Source organism: Euleptes europaea, chromosome 10 (genome assembly GCF_029931775.1).
Source record: "Euleptes europaea isolate rEulEur1 chromosome 10, rEulEur1.hap1, whole genome shotgun sequence".
Lineage (NCBI taxonomy): Eukaryota > Metazoa > Chordata > Lepidosauria > Squamata > Sphaerodactylidae > Euleptes > Euleptes europaea.
In genome coordinates this window covers 65,922,266-65,942,917 of record NC_079321.1, presented here as the reverse complement: position 1 = coordinate 65,942,917, position 20,652 = coordinate 65,922,266, and the positions used below count along the sequence as shown (strand labels likewise).

Genomic DNA, 20,652 nt, shown 5'->3' with positions numbered 1-20,652 from the left:
TCATGGCTCGTGCTCTGAATTGTCGACAGTTTCAAGCACTTCTTGAGGAGGTTCAGGCACAGTATAATTGTTTACTTATGTACAATAATATCCGGTGGCTGAGCAGAGGACGAGTCCTGGAGAGATGCATGCCAAATGCAAACTTTTACCTTTCAATAAAAAGTTGTTTGTATCATTGAAAGCTCTGTTATTGTGTTTTTCTTTTAACGCAAAATATGTGAATGTATGAGTTGTTTTTTCTAAACTAAAACCTCAGTATTCAGATTAAATTGCCGTATTGGCACTTGGCGATAAATAAGTGGGTTTTGGGTTGCAGTTTGGGCACTCGGTCTCTAAAAGGTTTGCCATCACTGCCTTAGCATTTGCTCGCTCTGGCTTCCCTGTCTCTCTTTGACATTGACAAAGCCAATGGAAACCAGAGAAGCAGTGATGCTTCTGCCTACTCTACCTGTGTCATGGGTCAGGCTCAGGGGAAGAACTCTACCAGGAGGATCCAGCCCTGCTGGACCTGCATCAGGCCTCGCAGCCAGTGGTATCAGACCCATCCCAGCCTTGTGAGGAGCGTAGTAGCCCAGCTGGCAGCTCTCAGGCTTCCGCCCCCCCCCCCCCAGCCTCTGTAGTACTCGCAGCCGGAAGTCTTGTCAGGACCACTCCCGCCCTGCAGGGAGCCTGGACCCAATAGCCAGCTGTGAGCCCTCAAGCTGCTGACTCACCATAGGCATTGCCAAGGGCCGACAGGTGGAGGCAGCGATGGAGAAAGGCACTAGTAACTAAAAGGCACAGTGCGAGGCTTGAAGCATACCGGTGTTCGCTAGAGCAACAGAACGGGGAGTCTTCGCAGGATGAATCCTAGCCCAGGCGGACACGCTAGAAAAGTTATGGCTGGGCAGGAGAGCGACGAGGAAGCAACATGTTATGTACCTTGCAGCTCGTTGACTCCCACTCTGAACTACTCTCTCTGACCTTGGACCGGCTTAAGTTGACTACATGTGTGGATTCTGATTTGGCAAGTTAACAGACTCGGATTTCTGTCATTCTGATCCACGGGCTGGCATTTCCTGACTTCCCTCTGCAACCGCCAAGCCCCAACAAGGTCTCTCTTCGGTGCTCCAGAGACGCTGTAACCTGACACCCAGGAATTGGCAGCCAGACAGCACAACCTGACTGCAATAGTATCAGAACAGATACGCTACTTACTGTCAGACAGTGCTTTCAGATTGTGGGCTGTGAAGATGCCAATGTATTAAACTGAATGGTTCAGATTAGTTTCAGAGCAGCAAAAACAGTCACAACCATTCACTGAACACCACTGTTAGAATTTCTGGCCTACATTTCCATATTGAGCTCTGCAGTCAAATCAAAAGGCCAGGCCCAGAGAAAGATTTGCCTGTTGCATTTCTCAGTGATTAAATACACAAAGTACCATTTTTATTTCATTTTTATCCCCCTTTTGCCATTTCTGTATTAATCCAATCCATTGATTTTAGTTTGATTTTGATCAGTGTTTATTTGCCCCCTCCGTCTTTTAGTACGAAAATTCTTGAGCAGTGGTCAAATTTAGAATAAATGTATATAAAGCTGGAATTGTAGTTTCCTGGTATCCCCCCCCCCCCCAGCTAGTGAGTTAAATGCATGGCCTGGTCCCTCTGGTACCTTCTGAATAGTGGCCACCATATTTGAATTTACCTCCCACTGCGACAGGAAACAGATCAGCAAGGGAATCAGACAAACATTTTAGCTGGCTCCTGTTTAGTTAAACTTGCAGCCAGGTTTGGGCTTATTAACGTTTTATGTATCTTTCATCTAGAAGCTGTAGATTTATTATACGTTAATATCTTTTACTATAACAGGAAAAAAATATACTTTGAAAACTGGGAAAATATTTGGAAGCTATAATTTGTCACTGTAGTTGTCTGTACACTTTTTTCATCTTCAACAAACTCTTCTATTCATTTTTTTATTGGCAAATAAGCCTAAAAATTAGGCAAAAAAAATGGATTCATTCTGAACTGAGTGGTCTGATGTTTGGCTAAATGTGCCTGTAATACAGGAATTGAGAAATGAAGTTATTGCTGCTGCTTGTCCTAAGGTGTGTGCTGAATTCAGTAAACAGTATCCTATTGCCCCTTACTACGTTGTGTTTAATTGAGCCTCAACCTTTTGTATCTCATGTCCCACCAATGGCTCTATCAAAGAACCTGAGTCCCCACTTGTGTTCATATGTTTAAATAATTAGTTTTTCCCTACGATAATACTGTTACTTTAACTAAGCAACACCTTTCCTATTATTAATTATGGAGAATATTATAACATGTGTACTGAAGAGAGATCAGTACTCATAGCTGTATACAGTCAGTAAAGTGATTTTGTAATTGTGGGAATTACAGCCTGAGACCAAAATTACATGCTTTTAATAAATTAGGGTACAATCCATCCAAAGTTAAATGTTTCAAGTCAGATTGATTGCAGTGGTAGAGAATTAATTCTACCATTAAAAGCTGTGGAACTGCCAAAGTGTCAAACTTTGGCAGGATTGTGCTCTTATTCTTTATGAAATATGTAAATGAGATATTACAATGTTGGCAAGGGTACAGAATTAATTCAGTATAGTATCTGGTTATTGTGGACAATGTGGCACAGTTTCTTGAATTTTATTTTTGTGTTATTGAACTTTCCCTTAATTGTCCATGTATTGTCTTTAGTAGATTTTAGGATGAGTTAGCCTAAGGTCTGATTTCAGTACCCATTCTTATGTTATGTTCTACAACAAATAATAATTGCTGGAGCGAACGAGCTCTGCTCACCATGTTTCTTCAGCCTCGCCTATTCACAGATGGCCATTTCTCAAATTTAGTTCTCCCCCAGCATCGCAGAGCCTTTATGTTGGCTAGGCTGAATATATTTCCATCAGCAATGGTTAAAGAACCGGACTCAGTCCATCATATCCTCTTGCGCTGCCCACTCTTTGCCCAACAGCACGTGCAACTGATTGGTCCTTATTTACAGGTCCAGAGAAACTCAGCAGACATGAGTACTTGGTTTTTGTTGATGGATAGAATCCCGGAAGTTACTGAGCATGTTGCTGAGTATCTTGCTATTGTTATGAAGATAGAGAGAGAGAGAATGGTACTATAGGATAAGAACTGTGACTATAGATATGTACCAGTGTATTTGACATTAAAGGGTTTGGATGGCATTATCTGCCTGTTATATGAGAAGGAGACATTTAGCAATTTTATTGAAGCAGATGGATAGCTCATGATAGAATATGATTTTCCTTTGGTGTTTTTATTATCACATGTTAAAATGCTGTTATTATGCCAATAAATGTTTATGTATGTATGATGTTCTAAGATCTGTGTGTATTATTCTTTGTTGGATATGAGAGGCAGTACTTCAGGCAAGTCATGTCAAAAATATTTGCTCTGAGAATGTGAGCACGAGTTACTGTGAATATAAAGCGATCATCCCTCTTGCTATGTTAAGTGTTCCACAAATTGGCAGGCTTGTTGTGACTATTTCTAGGTAATGTATCTCATTTGAGTTTCCACTCTAAATATGTTGTTCTGCTTAAAAGGAATAAGCCTTTTATTATCTAAAATATTCTTGTATTGGCTATGGCTGATGCTGTCCCTGGTTAGTTAGTTAGCTAAGAATGGTGCAGCTTGATTTTGTTTTTTAATTCTGCTATTACTTAAGAGTTAAAAGGAATTTTAAAAAATGTAATCATGTTGCATTCATTCTTATGATGAGTCTTACACGCTTAGAATATTCATCTACTCTGTAGCCTACCCAGAAAGGTTTAAGCCTTGGCAAACAGATAAAAGTTCATGTGTAGGAAAAAGGAAATGGTTTTAGCACTTGCCATGGTTTGAATGTTGGCAGACTTGGTAGTTACTGAACAGAAACAATACATCCAAGCCCCCATCTAGTCCTTGGCTAAGCATACAGTGTCTGCTTTTTCTATTTTCTCTAATTTGAAAAACTTAAAGCCTGCTAACTACCACCTTCTCTCTTTCACGTCCCAGCCCAACTGTTGTTTTACAACAGTCATACTCCCCAATGGCGCTCAAATCTTATTGGCCTAGGCAGCTGTCAATAGTTTATAACAACGCTTCCATCAGTGACCTGTTTCTAAAAGTGGTGCCCTTCTAAACTCCATAGGTGAGCCATTTCACAAGTTGAGTACACAACCAAAAAAGCCAGAACTTGACTACAAGGATGAAACTCTACTAGGGGGCAGAAGCTGCTGAGAAGAGCACAATTCAGGAATGAATTCATATGGAGGGAGTCTAAACTTCTGTCCCAAATGGTAGAAGAATTATTAAAGCTAAAATTGAGTTCACAGAACACCAAGCCCTGCTGAGGGGAAAATGTAATGAGTGACTTCTGTAAAGGGAAATCTTATCTCACTTAGCTTTTAGAATGCTGTGAGAATATCCACAATTCTGAAATGCTTTTCACAGAATTCCTTACAAAAGGCTCCTGGGTAAATTTAGCATTAGTGGAATAAAGAAGGGCAGGCACAGATCAATAATTGGTTAAAAAAGAGGTAGGTAGCAAAAATAGGGATACAATGAAATTCAGCATGTAGCAGCAATAAAGGCAGATTCCATGTTAAGGAAGGAAAAGGTTGGAAAGTAAAATGCTAGTTGCATAACGCCTTTACAGAAATCAATAGTGCAGCCCCATCTTACAAAAGGATGTAGAGCTGGAAAAGATGCAGCAAAGCAATTAAAGTGATCAAGAAGTTGGAGCGCCTTCCCTAAGAAAAAAAAAGCATTTGTGGTTTCATTAGTTTTGGAAACAAAAGGACTAATGGGACAACATCAAGATTTATGATAAGAGAAGGGAAGGAGAAAAGCTCTCCAATAATACTGGAGCTCTAGATCTCACAATAAAATTGGCAATAAATTCAGGTCAGACAGAAGAAAATACTCTTTTCACAGAACACATGGTTAGCTTCGGGAGTTCACTGTCAGAGGATGCCCTGATGGCCGCTGCCTAAACTGACTTGAAAGGGGACTGAGCAAGTTCATGGAGGTCAGGTCTATCATTGGCTCTTATCTCTGCTTGCTAAATGACACCTCCGTGTTCAGGGCATCTCTGAATAGCTGCTTTTATAGAGAACAAACAGCAGTGGAGTTATTTTCTTCATGTGCCTCTTCCCATTTGGGTGGGGGGAGTGGCAATTGCTTCCAGTTCCTAGACATTTCCTGCACTATGCCACTTACGCTGCCTTTGCAAGAGGTGGCCCAAGCTCAGTTACAGGGTGAGGGGAGGGAATAGTTGTTCTGCTTTTCTTTTTCTACCTTCTCCATCACAACCCAATCTCTTCAAACGGCCATTTGAAACCCACAAGCATTCTGCTAATTTCATTTAAAAAATTCATGTGACTCTATCATGACTCTGAAAGTGCCTTTGGGTCCAGCTACTTCCTTTGATTTTTCATCATTATTTACACACACACAACCAAGAACAGTCTACTTCAGAAGACATGGGGGATGCTCTATTTGTGTCAGTCATAATTATACGAAAGAAAGGTTATAAAAAAGCATCAACATTTAAAATCATTATACAATAATTGTACTCTTTTCTTTTTCAAAAAAATGAAATTACCACTGTATCTGAAGATGCATGACTTATCTTAATATGCATACACCGTTCAAAGACAATAAATTTTTTTTGAAAGCAATTGCTGTAGAATTATACATTAAAAATCATTTTACAATAATTGTACTTTTTTCTTGAAAAACAGTGAAATTACCACTGTATCTGAAGATGCATGACTTACCTTAATATGCATACACCGTTCAAATACAATAAAAGTTTTTGAAAGCAATTGCTGTAGAGTTATACTGCTTTAGCAATTAATGATTTTTAAAAATCCTCAAAAAGCCCTCCAGTGGCAGCATAGCAGTTAAAATGGTGTCCTTGAGGGGCTGACAGCTAGAAATGGCACCAGTGTCAACTGGACCTTTGAAAATGCACATCTTCCCATTCATTCACTGAGCTATCTTGCTTGGACTGCATTCTTTCAGAAAAGATCATAGTAAGGCAGGTTTGAGAGAGCATACTGAGGAACGGGTAAACCTCAAAAGAGGAAAGAGGATACCATGTGGAGGCTCTGAAAAATAGTGGTCCAATTTGCATGTCAAAGAGCAAAAAAGATCTGTGTGGATGTGAGCCTCAGGATCTAGATTATCCAAAAATAGTTTATAAATCTTTCTTTTCTCTTTTTTATTCATCAGGAAAACAAATATCTTCATATGCAGGGTAGTTTGTGTTCTTTCCTTAAAAAATGCTTATACTCTCAGCTTTTTACTTCTCTTAGATAAATCAATGGTAAAATATTTTAGTTTAAAAATTTACCACACATTGTTCTTTAAAAGACACTATATACATGAAAATGTGCTTGCTAAGAAACTGTTTTCCTGTATAGGTCCTGATCCTGTAAATATTATTTTATTGTTTTCTTCTGTTAAACTAAGACTGTTCTGAAGAGTAAAATCCATCCTTTCTAGTAATACAAACAGGATTTTTCCCCTTTCTGAATTTATTAAGTTATCAATGCAATACTTTGTTCTCATGGGTGACTGGGATTTTTTCTTCTTCAATTCTGCCCTTATATGTATGATTGCGCTAGGCTGCATTCAGATGTGACAAGTTAAAACAGTTTGTTTATGAAGAGAACAAGCTAGGATGTTCTCAGGGTCATATTTTACCTTCTTTCCTCATGTGTTGCATGGAGGCTGAAGGCATCCTGGTTTAGTACTAGCTGCAGTTTTGTTATAATAGCTGAATCCAACAAAATAACAAACTGTAGTTTGTTTCCTAGTCTACAAACCAGGACATAAGCCATAGTTTAGTGCTAATATTTAGGCAAAAGAATAAACTATGCTTTGTCATTTAATCCAACCTGAGTATCATAAAAAACGTCAGCTCTACCCAGTGCATGGAGGTGGGGTGGGGTGGAGAATGTGTGACTCTGCAGACTTTTTTGCTCATTCTCATTATAAACTAATCTGTTCATTTTATGACACCTAAATGCATTCTCTGTGTAAAATTTACAAGGCAGTTTGTTTAATCTGGCTATGAATAGAGAAGCCACAAATCCATTGTTGATTATATGCTGTTGCCACACATTTTAATATATCACTTTAAATTATCTTATTTCCATGAAAAAATAAATTACATTTAGATGTTTCACTTGATCTTTTCTAGATATATGGGCTATTGGCTGCATATTTGCAGAGCTATTGACTTCCGAACCTATCTTTCACTGTCGTCAGGAAGACATCAAAACAAGCAATCCATTTCACCATGATCAGCTTGATCGCATATTCAGTGTAATGGGATTTCCTGCAGGTAGATTAATTCTTATGCAAAATTTCTTGGTCTGAATTTTGGTTTTCAGTAAATAATTTTCTTATGTTTATATACGATGGGAGACTAAGCAAATATTATATTTTATGTAACTGTATAATTTTAATAGTTGCTCTTTCTCTTTAAAGATAAAGACTGGGAAGACATAAGGAAAATGCCAGAATATCCTACACTGCAAAAAGATTTTAGGAGAACAACGTAAGTTCTTTGCATGTAAGACTAATTGTAGCTATGGATTTAATGCATATTTATGTATTCGTTTTGGAAAATTTATCTTTTACTGGGATCAAACACTAAAACCTGTAAGAGCAAGACAATAAAGGTTAAGTTAGCATCTTTGTAACATCTAAGACAAATGTTAATCAATGCACATCTTCATTTGAGCAGACGTACCCTACACAGGAATATCTTTTAACAATAATGTTATACGTTCATGAAATAAAGTGAAAACATTAAGAAAGATGACTAACTTTCACACATCACAAGAAACATACCTTGTAGATGCCTGCAGTCTGTCATATGTACCAACCAATAAAAGCTGACAACACAATATGTTAATGTGAATTGTTATACCCTTTCTTCTGGAGCTAGTATAGTGACTCAAGGCCAAACCAGAAGTGCACCAGGATTTCCATGTCTAGAGTTCCCATTGATTTTTTAAAACTTAGTTTTCAGGCATGTGGGAACCCAATTTGGACCACAGGGAATGGGAGGTTAACTCCTCCGCAGGCCATTTTCCTGAATTGGACATGAGGAACTGCTGTTTGCCTCACTGGATAATTTTACCCATGAATCCGCATGACCTCAATTTGAATCATGCCTTTGGCTATCTGTTCTCAGCCTCAATTCTACATCTGTAATATGGGTATAAAATGGTGACATACCTTACATGGTTATTCAAAGGATAAGATACATGAAGTGCTTTGAATAATCTAACTTCAACCGTTAAGTATTAAATGGTCTTTATTTCTGAAAGTATAATATCCTTTTGAAATGTGTGTTTTCATTTAATTTTTCAGGTATGCCAATAGTAGCCTCATAAAATATATGGAAAAACACAAAGTGAAGCCTGACAGCAAAGTATTCCTTTTGGTAAGTTATGGTTCCAGTATCCATTGTACAGTTGACAATTGCTCTGTTTGTAACACTGACCTGACTGATTATGGCAGAAAATTAAGATGAAAATACACCAATTTTTTTTTTAAAAAAAACAATGTATTGCAAAGCCTGAACTTATTTGCTGTTGTCTGGTAATTCTTGTTGTAGTTGATATAAGTAGTAGTTTCACAGTCATGAAAAATATCAGGGAGAATTGTGAGTTACATCCATTCCTCATATGCTCCGTTTTCCAATTATTTTGGATCGTTCTTTTTGACTTAGTCAAACTAGGCGTAATTGAATTAATGTTATATGTTATGCTGCACTAACTGCTACGTTTACATCAGGGGTAGCCATTCCTGGTATACTTGTCAACACTGGCAAACTGGATCATTTTGCTTGGCACCCAGAGCCAGATCTCTACCCAAGCAAACAAGGCGCTGGCAGCACTGATGACGCCCGTGGTGCAGGAGAAGGCCAAAGGCATGGCTTGTGTCCACCAGCTGAGTCCAAAGTGAATCTCTAAGATGCTGGCACCACTGAGGCTTGGCAACAGCATCTTTCCCTGGTAGACTTTTAGTGGGGGGGGGGCACTTGGGCCAAAAAGGTTCCCTGCCCCTGGTTTATATAAAGGTTAGCTTTACAAATTGAAGCATCTTTGTTCTATAGGAAATGGTCAGAATGTTTCTTTCAATTAATTATAACTGATGGGGACTCATGTGGCATATATATCAGTAAATTCTGTAGTGATAGTAATGTAAACTAATCTTCTCTAATGTTGTATTGCACAGCTTCAAAAACTTCTCACGATGGATCCTACAAAAAGAATTACCTCAGAGCAAGCTTTGCAGGATCCCTATTTCCAGGAAGACCCACTTCCTACATCAGAGTATGTGTCTCTTCTGTTCTTTGTTTTCCTCTGTGTAATGCAAAATTGCTATGTATGGTGAGCATTTAAATATATAAAAATAGACTGCTAGTCAGAACAGTTTCCTGATTATGTCTCTGAGATACCTTCACTGGAAAGCAAAAATATGCTTTTGTTCTAGAATAGGGGAACGCCCAGAAAAAAGTAAAAAGTATTTAATTACTTGCCTTTTCCTGGAGGCAGTTAACTTGTCAAGTAGTTAGACTTCTCAACGAAGAAAGGAAATCTGTGGTGTCCAAAAAGCATCCACAGAAGTCACAGATTTTTCTTTGAGCATAGACTCTGCTGGGATGCAACAATTCATGTAACAAAGATGAATGCTTACCCTGAAGGATAAAAACATTTGAAGGCTTTTCACACGACATTCCAGGGACATGGGGGAGTGAAATTGCAGCAAGATGCACCCCAACCTAAGTGTGTTCTTTGTAAGTTCATATAGCTCCTGTGCATGTACAAGTGTAGGAACTTAGGATTCTCTTCTCACATTCAGGAAGCCAGTTTTTTCATCATCCCCTGTTGTCTGGAGAGGTGCCTACATATGTAGCCCTTTATGCGAGTACAACAAATGAACATAGTGAGATGGCTGTCACATTTCTAACTCTCATCTTTCCCCATGTGTTCAGTATCCCTGGAATGATTTGGGTGAAAGGCTGAATTAGACGTAGCTTCATTTTATATCCTTATTTGGATGTGTCCCACACACTGATATGTATATATAGACAGACAGACAGACAGACAGACAGACAGACAGACAGACAGACTACTTGAACAAAAATTATTTGAAAGGTACTGTTTAAGGAATAATAATGGAAAATGTGTGTAGTTTGAAATGGATTTATGGAATAGGTACAGGTTTTAGATGCAGAGATCCTTTTACACTGAAGTAATACTACATATCTAAACTGATTTGAAACTAGATTAACTGTCTCAGCTTCCTCCCAAGAAACAATGGATTGATATAGGACACTGTTAGAAACCCATAACTCCTTCAGCAGTTCTATTGAAGGCCAGGAGAAGTTGCCACAACTTCATATTCTGTGTCTGAATATATACTTCATGGTATTTATTTGCTACTAGTTATTCTTATTATTTGCAGCATCAGTAATATAACATCAACATTTTAACAGTTTTGAATAAATGGAAGGCTGCAAACTAAGGCACTGTATTATAAATCAGTTGTATTCTTTTTGTGTTCCAGTGTGTTTGCTGGCTGCCAGATACCTTACCCAAAACGAGAATTTCTTAATGAGGATGAACCCGAGGAAAAGGGGGATAAGGTATAGTTCATAGACCACTTCGTTATATCAGTAAAAAGGCATTAGGCTTCCTCAGTGAGGAAGCTAGCAGCACAGGGATGTTCCAGGAATGTATGTATGTTCCACAGACCACCCCAGAATAATGTCATGAGACACTGTTTACAAGTGCCCTACATAGAAAGATGTTCAGTAAATTTAGATACTGTTAGTAACATGTGGCTGAAAAAAGGAAGATAAGAGGCCTCATGCTGCAATCATCTGTCTCCTGGTGACGTCTTTCAAGATTCTGCAGTTGATGATAAATATCCCTCCAGCTCTTTATGCCCTATATTCTTTGAAGCGGCAGAGCTTGACTTGGTTTTTGAAATACTTGTGGCTTCTTTATTACATGTTAACTATATATGTATTCATAGTATTGCATTTTTTTTCTAGCCATATCCGACCTAGCCAGTACAGAATTCTTGGCACACTCACCTCCTTAGCTGTGGAACTCCATTTCCTTTCTCAACTGTCAAAGTTGAGAATGAGGTTTTATATCTAGAGGGTAGTACCAAGCATAGTGCTCTGGATTGGTTCTATTTTTGGTTAGAAACTTCATGAAGAGTAGAGATGGATGATGGTTCAGCTATCCCTAACCTTCCCTGTGGAGTCCACAGTATTCTAGCTTATTCCCCCCACACACACACCTTCCCAGTGTGTGTATCAGATAAGATGATACAGAGGTTTGGAACTCAGCAACACCTGTAAGCTGTTAACACCCAGCTCCCTCTTGTTTTCATCTAGCCGTGGATGCCTGGCACTATTGTTGCTTACTCAGTGTCTGATAGTCAGGACTGTGGAACCAGATCTGAAGTTATTTAACACAGGGTCCCTATAATCACGTTGATAGTGCCAACCATCTGTTTGGTGTGGCAGTCTCCTTGAAGCCTTAATCCCATGATGCATTGCTGCACACTGGCATCTAGGGATCAGATTTATTTTTATGTCACCTGCCCGGTGATAAAGATCAGCATAGGTAATACTGTTAGACTAAAAAAGAAGAAGAATCTTTATAATGAAATGTCACAATTAAAAAGGTAGAGTGTGAATTCAGTGAAGGTGGGCAGATTTAAGGACATTATATTTTTGTGTGTGTTAAGTGCCATCAAGCTGCTTCCAACTTAAGGTGACACTATGAATTAATGACCTCCAAAACCTATTGTTAACAGCCTTGCTTAGGTTTTGCAAACTGAGGACTGTGGCTTCCTTTTATTGGGTCAATCCATCTCATGTTGTTTCTTCTTCTTTTCCTGCTATCTTCAATGTTTCCTAGCATTATTGTCTTTTCAGTCACTCTTTTTTTTTATATATATATATAATTGAAGGGGTACAGGGAAAAAAGGGAGAGGGGTAAGCATTGTAAATATAAAAACAGTAAATATAGATATTATATAGATATAAAAAAGTAAGCTCAATGATATATTGTAAATTGTATATTGTAAAACGTTTTCTATACCAAAAAATAGTAATAGTAATAAAAAAAGGAAATTAATACAATATGTCATTGTGTTATTCTATTTATATTACTATTCTATAATATAGGAATTTATTATTAACTTAGCAATTATTTAAAAACAGAATTATATAATACAATGCCAGCATATTTCAACTAGTTAGTTGCAAGTCATATAAATATAAAATAACGCCCACTTGTCGTTAAATTGCTCTTTAAATTTGCTGGGTTTTGGGTTTATCTCGTGAGTCATCTTAGCCATGCTGGCATATTCCAACAGTTTTTCTTTCCAGTTTTCTATTTCGGAGATATGATTTTGTTTCCAAGTTCTTGCCAAAACCGTTCTGGCTGCAGTTGTAGCATACTTAAAAACATCGTGATATTTTAAAGGCAAGTTTTGTGGCGTTATACTGAGTAAATAGAATTTTGGGTCAAATGTGAACTTGATATTTAACATCAACTGCAGTTCTTGATGAATTCTTTTCCAATATGTTTGTATCTTTGGACATGTCCACCAAACATGAAAATAGGAACCGTCCGTGTCTTGACATTTCCAACAGGCGCCCCTTTTACCTGGAGTGGTCATCTGAGAGAGCATGTTGGGAGTCAAATACCATCTGTAGAATGTTTTATACCAGTTTTCTTTCACTTCTTGGGACACAGTATATTTCAATTCATGAGTACAGAGTTTTTCCCATTTATCCATATTAATCATTTCTCCAAAGTTTTGCATCCATTTTATCATATTAGTTTTCACTTGTTCTTCTTCTGTTTCGTATTTCCAAAGGAGCTTGTAGATTTTACCTAATAAATGTGAATCATCTTTAGATATTATCTGCTCAAATTCTGTTAGTTCACGAAATGGCTGGGGATAAAGACAGTCTTTTTGTAAGTTAGACCTCAGTTGTAGGTAGGTCAGCCAATTCAGTTTTTGGAATTTTTCTTGAAGTTTAGTCAAGGTCTTGATTTTTCCTGTAGGCTCTATCATTTGATTGTAGGTAAGATGAACACCCGGTTTCAATTTGACATTGTCATGATAAGCCTCAACTGGCGACATTATAGATGGTGGAGAAGGACTTATTCTCTTTTTGTATTTTTTCCATATTTTCATGAGCGCTATTTTAACGTCGCAATCTTCTGGTGCTTTGTCCTTTTGAATTTTTGTTGTGGAGTCCCACAAGACTTTGTGGAAACCTTGTCTGAAATCCGCTCGTTCTAGAATAACATACCTGGCATCGGGATATTTTATCCATTCTGTAATCCAAGTTAGACAAGCAGCGTGATAATATAATTTAAGATTGGGTAGGGCTAGTCCTCCTCTTTTCTTTTCGTCTTGTAACACCTTGAATCTGATTCTCGGTTTTTTCCCATTCCAAACAAATCGGTTAATTTGTTTTTGCCAACTTTCTATTGTTCTATCTGGGATTTCAATCGGCAAAAATTGAAATAAAAAATTTAGTCTTGGAAGTACGTTCATCTTTATCGCCGAAATCCTTCCCAACCATGAAATGTTCATTTTAGACCATAAAGTCAAGTCCCTTTCAATTTTTCCCCAGATTTTCAAATAGTTTGACCTTAGAAGAGTCTTATTTTGGGAAGATATGTGTACACCCAAATATTTGACAGAGTCTTTGACAATTTGACATCCAATAACTTCTTTAATATACTTGTCTTCGTCTGTTGTGGTGTTAAAGGTCATAATTTTCGTCTTTTTGTTTAGTTTATAGCCAGAGTATTTTGCATATTCCATTATATGATTATAAACCTGCGGTGTTGTTTGTCTAGGGTTCTGACAGATTAAAACAACGTCATCTGCGTAGCTTTTAATTTTGTGTTCTTCGTTTCCTATTATGAGACCTTGAATCTTTGGATCATTTCTTATGTAGTTCGAAAGAACTTCCATTGATAAATCAAAGAAGAGTGGAGAAAGTGGACAACCTTGCCTTGTACCTTTCATAATAGCGAATTCTGATGACAGTAGACCATTAATCAAAAGGCGTGCTTTCTGAGCAGAGTAAATTGCTCTGAAAATCGTTAAAAGAGTGTCTCCACAGTTCATTTGTTGTAACGTTTTAAAAATGAAGTGCCAAGAAACGTTATCAAAGGCTTTTTCTGCATCTAAGAAAATCATTGCGGTCTTCAATGATTTTGACTTTGTATATTTAATTGCACTAAGGATCAATCGAACATTATCTCTCATAAGTCTCTTCGGGATAAAGCCAGTTTGGTCTGGGTGTATCAATTTACCAATATATTTTTGAAATCTTTTGGTAATTATAGAAACAAAAATTTTGTAATCAATATTTAACAATGAAATTGGTCTGTAAGCTTGTGGAAGATGTTGATCTGTACCTTCTTTTGGAATCAAAGAAATATGTGCCTCTTGCCAAGACGAAGGAATCTTTCCGTGTTGAAGTACTTCACTGTAAAGGGAAAGTAGGACCGGAGTCAATTGTTGTTCTAACAGCTTGTAAAATTGTGGTGTTATACCATCTGGACCAGGTGCCTTGTCTGATTTTAAGTTATGAATAGCATCCACAATTTCTTGTGTTGTTATCTTCTGGTTAAGACTCTCTTGGTCTTCTTTTGGTAACTTGGGTAATTGTGCATCTGATAAATAGGTTCCTAGTTCATCTTCTTTCAGATCATCCTTCGCGTACAGTTGCTTATAATAATCCACAAATATTCTTTCAATTTCTTCTTGTTTGTTATAAATTTTCCCGTTAACTTTAGCGCCAATTATCTTTCTTGCCTTCTCTTGTTGTCGAAGTTGATTAGCTAAAAAACGACCAGGCTTGTTTGCTCTTTCAAAAAGTCTTTGCTTGGCATATCTAATTTTTGTTTGAATTTCTTCTGTTTCTATCATCTCAATTTGACGTTTGATCATCTTGATAGCATGTAGGGTATTTTTATCTGGCTTAGATTGAACTTTTTTTTCCATTTTTCTTAGTTGATCTTGGAGATCTTTGAGTTTCTTCTGTTTGTCTTTTTTAATTTTAGAGTTCAAGGCAATCATTTTCCCTCTGATAAAAGCTTTGCTTGCATCCCATATAACAAAATCCGACATTCCTGGAGTCTTGTTTAATATAAAAAATTCCTCCACGTCACGTTTACATTGTTCAAGTATTTGTTTTCTCCGCAATATTTGGTCATTCAAAAGCCATCTTCTAATCCCTGGTCTGCCTTTTAGCAAAGTCAATTCAATCGGATTGTGATCTGACAGTATTCTAGGTGCAATCTGTGTCTTTTCCACATTTGTTATCATTGATCTGGAGATCCAACACATGTCAATTCTAGAATGTGATCCGTGACGATTTGAATAAAATGTATAATCTTTTACTCTTGGGTTCTTCATTCTCCAAATGTCAATTAGATTGAATTCTTTCATTAACTTAAAAACAATCTTAGGCAATTTTCCTGATATGCTATTATGAGTTTTGTCCATCATTGGATTTACAACTGCATTGAAATCTCCTAGAATTATAATTTCCCCTTGATGATGTTCTGCAAGATTCTTGAACAGTGTTTCATAGAAGGCTTCTTTGGCAGCGTTTGGGGCATAAATATGTACTATTGTGAAGCAAATTCCGTCTGGCCCATAAAGGATCAAAATTTGATAACGTCCGTCTGGATCTGCTATATGGGTCTTGACTGTCAAAAAATTTTCATTAATGTAGATAGCTAAGCCCCTCTTCTTCTCTTGAGCCGATGCAAGATAAGGAGTTCCGAGGTAATTTGTCTGTAAAAAATTTTCATGTCCTTGTTTAATATGAGTTTCTTGCAAACAGACAATGTCTTTCTTTTGTTTTTTTAAGCTATGGAAAACTCTCTTTCTTTTGTTTGGAGAATTAAGACCGTTAATATTCAGTGATACAATCTGTAAGTGATTCATGATAAAATTGAAAATCAAGTCTACAGTGCTACTGCTTGGTCTAATTTGTCACCTTCAGGAGCCTTCTTGTGTTTTCTAAGTTCTCTTTTTTCAAGTGGTTGTTTTCTGTCTTTTTGAGTCAGTTCTGAGGTACTGGGACCTGCTTCCAGAGTATCTTCGGAATCTTTTGGAGGAGAGTCTTCTGATGATTTTAGTTCTTCAAGTAGGTCTTTTGCTTGAGATAGATTGTGAATTGTTCTCTTCCCTTGTGGTAGTGAAATCTCTAGAGAGTAAGGAATGAGCCAACGAAACCTAATTTGTCTCTTGGCCAATTCTTGCTTTAGCTCGTTGTACTCTTTTCTTTTGGATAAAACACTTCCTGGAAGATCAGACAAAATCTGTATTGTGCTTCCTTCCCAAATCAATGGGTCGTCTCTTTGTGTTTTCAGCAACAGGTCTCTAGTTCTTTTATGAACAAACCTCACCAATATATCTCTTGGTTTGTTACATTTAGTAGCATAAGATGAGTTTATTCTGTAACAAAATTCCAGGAAGGTGTCATCCTCGTCAAAATCATAATTGTCATGAAGTAGTGCCCTTACATCTGCCTCCAGGCTGTCTTTCCCGAAACGTTCAGGAATCCCACGAAATTTAATATTTTTGTCCCTTAGCTTCACTTCGTGTGCATCAGCTTTGGTTGAGAGATCTTGAATTATTTTTGATTGTTCCAGAAGCTCTGTAGTATGCTGCGTTACTGAAGTCTCTATGTCTTCTTGCTTCTGTTTGATTTTGATAATTTCTTGAGAATTAGATTCGAGCTTTTCTTCAACCTTAGCAATACTTTGAAGCACCTTCTGTTCTGAATCTTGAATTGACTTCTGTAAGGAAGTTTTCATATCCAATATCATTTCTTGAGTGCGTAGAAAAAAATCCTGATTTTCTGTAGCCATCACCGAGGTTTTCGTCTGTGACTTCTCTGCTTTGGATTTAAATTTCGCGACGTCAACCTCTTGTTCTTCTTCTGACTCCTCAAATTCTTCTAAGAACTTCTTTTGTTGTTTACCTTTCAATTTTTGGGATTGTCAATGCGCAAAACTGGTAAATCTTTTCCTCATAATAGTTAAAAACCTAAAAATATATAAATTCAAATCTCATACATTTACAATTACATTTATAGTTATTGCTTTCTTCACCTGCCCAACTGCACAAAGTTAGAAAAAATAAATGAAAAAGATATATTGAGTTATAACAATTATTTCCTAATAATCAAAACAATTACTAATTAAAATCAATTGGTGAATCAGTCTACACAATCAATTAATGTGCCTTATATATTGGAATCAGTGGTATTAAAAAGTTCAAAAAATGATTTAAAATGTAAAATAAAAATATATATTAAGTTCTGATAATAGTTTGTTTCACTGATTACCACTGTTATATCTTATTTTAAAAGTGGTGTTTATATTAAAAAAACTTTTCCAGTTGATTTCTTATTGTGTGCTGGCAGTCAGGAACCTCAGTTTTAATATAGAATGGGAAGGCAACAAAGGTTGAAGAGAAAGAAGCAAAACAAAAAAGGAAAAACAACTGTAATTAATCCAAAAGCCACCGGGGGGCAGCAGAGCGTTTGTATGTCTCTCAGAGTGTGAAAACGAAAGTAATTGTTAGCAGGTCGGCTCCATTTTGTTAGGCTCCGCTTGAAATTTTATGTTGTTTAAAAAAAAAAAACAGAGTGATGATAAAGAGTAAAAAATAAAAAAAAAGTTGCAGAGAGGGGCGCGGAGCTAATCCGAATGTAAGGCGAGGAACTTCAAGGGGGGAATGAAGGAAAAGGAAACATACGGCTGAGGTCTAGGTTGTTGAAGGCTGTCTGGTGCCCGTTCTTGCCGCCGCGCCGCCGCTGTCGCAGTCCTGGCTCCTACAGCCCGTACTGAGCCTGTCAGCCCACCCGCTCCCGGGTGGACCAGCAGCCCAGGGCAGCAGCTGCACAGAGCCCAGCGATGTTACATGCCGCACGGGTAGTCAGTATAGTGGACTCCGCCGCACCCAGCCCGAGAAGCTCAGCCGCAGTAAAGCAGTTCCCCCCCCCTCTTCTTCACTCCGCTCCTTTTAAAGTCTTCGCTCACACGCAGCCCCTCAGCACATATATGAGGCTTATTTTGCTGGCATGGTAAGTTCTGAGTTAATTAATTATAGCATACAATTTGTTGTTATCGCCTGCAGTTTGTTTTTATAGGAGTTGAAGTGAATTCTTAAAAAAAATGGAAGTGGGGGGGGAAGGAAAAGTTTAGACGGAGGGCCGCCATGTCTCAGTAGACTCACCCCCGGCTGCTTCCTTCATCACCAGACGCTGTAATCGGCGTTTTGCTGGCAGTTGGACCCCCGAAAAAAGACGGGGGGGGCTTTATGGAGAATTTCTCCTTCTTGGCCGGCTCCCCCCAAGCCTGGGGGGGTCTCCAAGGAAGCGGTTGGGATCCCACGAAAAAGGATCGTGTCTGGCAAGCTCTTTTCAGTCACTCTTGTCTTCTCATAATGTGATCAAAGTACAATAGCCTCAGTTCGGTAACTTCAGCTTCAAAGGAGAGTTCAGGCTTGATTTGATGTAGAACCCATTTGTTTGTCTTTTTTTTGGTGGTCCCTGGTATCCGTAAGACTCCTCCAACACCACATTTCAAGTGACAGCTCTCTTCTTCATTTTCCAACTTTCATACCCATACATAGTAATGGGGAATACCATAATATAAATTATCTTAGTCTTGGTCACCAGCAACACATCCTTACCCTTAAGGATCTTTACTACCTCCTTCACGGCTGCTGTTCTTCTGGTTTCTTGGTTGCAGTCTCTGTTTTGCTTGATAATGGAGCCAAGGAATAGAAAAGCTTTAACAATTTTAAGTTTGTCCATCATTAACCTTAAAGTTGTGTAGTTCCTCAGTAGTCATTACTTTTGTCTTCCTGATGCTCATCTGTAATCCTGCTTTGGCACTTTCCACTTTAAACTTTATCAGTAACCATTTTCAAGTTTTTACTATTTTCTGCCAGCAATGTGGCATCATCTGCATATCTCAAATAGTTAATGTTCAAAAAGTGTAAGCATTGCAGGACCAAAATGGCCCAAAACTATTAACATGATGACTGTCTTCTCTGTCTGGGTGAGAGCCATATTCCATCCACTTGTCAGGCATGTGACCTGATCACCCATAAAGCCAGCCAGGAATGTGCTTTCTGGCTTAAGGCAGCATTATGGGAGCAGTTGGTGAAATTCCTGTCGGAGATGGAATCGGTGGCCCTAAAGATGAAATCTCCTTTTTCAGTGTCAGTTCCGCTGCACTATCGCACAAATCCCATTCTTCTGGGTCTGGTGCGAAAAGAGCTGGATCAGAACCTCCAACCATTTTTTCAAAGAAAAATAAGCACTCTTCGACTTTGAAGCACGCCAAGAGTTCGGGCTGTAAACTTGCAGTTAGTGGGTTGTTGGTCCAACCTCAAACGCAACTTTGCCTGCTACTGCTCCTTTGACTTCGACCCCTCGGGGTCGATCCTCTTCCCCTTCTGGAAGGGTGATTCCAACGGGCCAAGTTGACACTCGGAGACCATCGCTGAAGGAGGCTGACCTTGTTTGAGTCCTACTTACCTGGCTTCATCCAACTTCATCAACTGACCTTCTTCGTTGTTGGACCGACCGAGGTCGACGACCATGTCTCCGAATCGACATCTTCTCCCTTCAACACCTCAGGGGGGACGTAGGTCCAGGTCGCAGCACCAATCACCTCAACTGGGAGCTCGGAAATGAAAGAGCTCTTCATCATCCTCTCAGCGTTGGGATCGAAGTCGAGAAGCACGGGCTCTCAAGAAGCCCAAGACTCCCTCTCCATCTAGAAGAGATGTTTGTCTGTTTTCATCCTCAGTTGATGAAGTCATTCAAGTCCCACAGGGTCAGTCTGATGTAGAGGATCTCTACGGATGTCAGCGCAAGGCTTTCCTAGCAGAACCTTCACTGCATTGCCATCATGATTGTTACGTTGATGGGGGATATTCCCAGTGGAGATCGCATCCCCCCCCCCAGGGTTGTTGTCAGCATGCTCACCACCAATGGGGTCAGGGTGACCCTTGTTGCTCGTATCCCCATATTCGCCCATTGACACAAAGGAAGAAGGACTTGCCCTCAACTGCGACATTGAAGCTGAAGCATCTGCCAGAGCCGAGCATCGAATCTCAATCGGAGTCGGAAGAGAGGTACTCCATATCTGGACTGGCTTCGATCCCCTCTTCAGACGACATCGTTGGGGATCCCTCTCCTATGTCCCCCCCTGAGGACACTAAACTCTATTTGGAAATGCTTACCTGCTTAGTTAAGGTGCTTGGTCTTGAGGTTACAGTTTCGGATCCGATACCGGACGACCGAATTATGGACGTCTTTTACTCGACTGAATCAGGCTCAATACAATTCCCTTGGGTCAAGGGTATACGGCAAATTGCCGCTAATTTATGGTCCAAGCCTGCTTCCAATGTGGCATCTGTCAAAAAGATAGAGAACCTATACAAGATGAAGCAGGATGATGCCCAATTCCTCTATCAACATCCCACCCCGAATTCTATAGTTACCATGGTCTTGCCATCT

At 38.7% G+C, this 20,652-nt stretch overlaps 1 protein-coding gene across 2 annotated transcripts in view; it reads left to right on the top strand.

The window, feature by feature from the left end:
* Positions 1–20,652, top strand: part of CDK19 (cyclin dependent kinase 19) — a 109,813-nt gene that overhangs the window by 72,832 nt on the left and 16,329 nt on the right. For both annotated transcript variants that reach the window (XM_056856930.1, XM_056856932.1), the window contains 5 exons: positions 7,225–7,368; positions 7,515–7,584; positions 8,406–8,478; positions 9,276–9,373; positions 10,611–10,689. In XM_056856930.1, the coding sequence (XP_056712908.1) occupies positions 7,225–7,368; positions 7,515–7,584; positions 8,406–8,478; positions 9,276–9,373; positions 10,611–10,689 (464 nt within the window). The remainder of the gene's footprint in view (positions 1–7,224; positions 7,369–7,514; positions 7,585–8,405; positions 8,479–9,275; positions 9,374–10,610; positions 10,690–20,652) is intronic.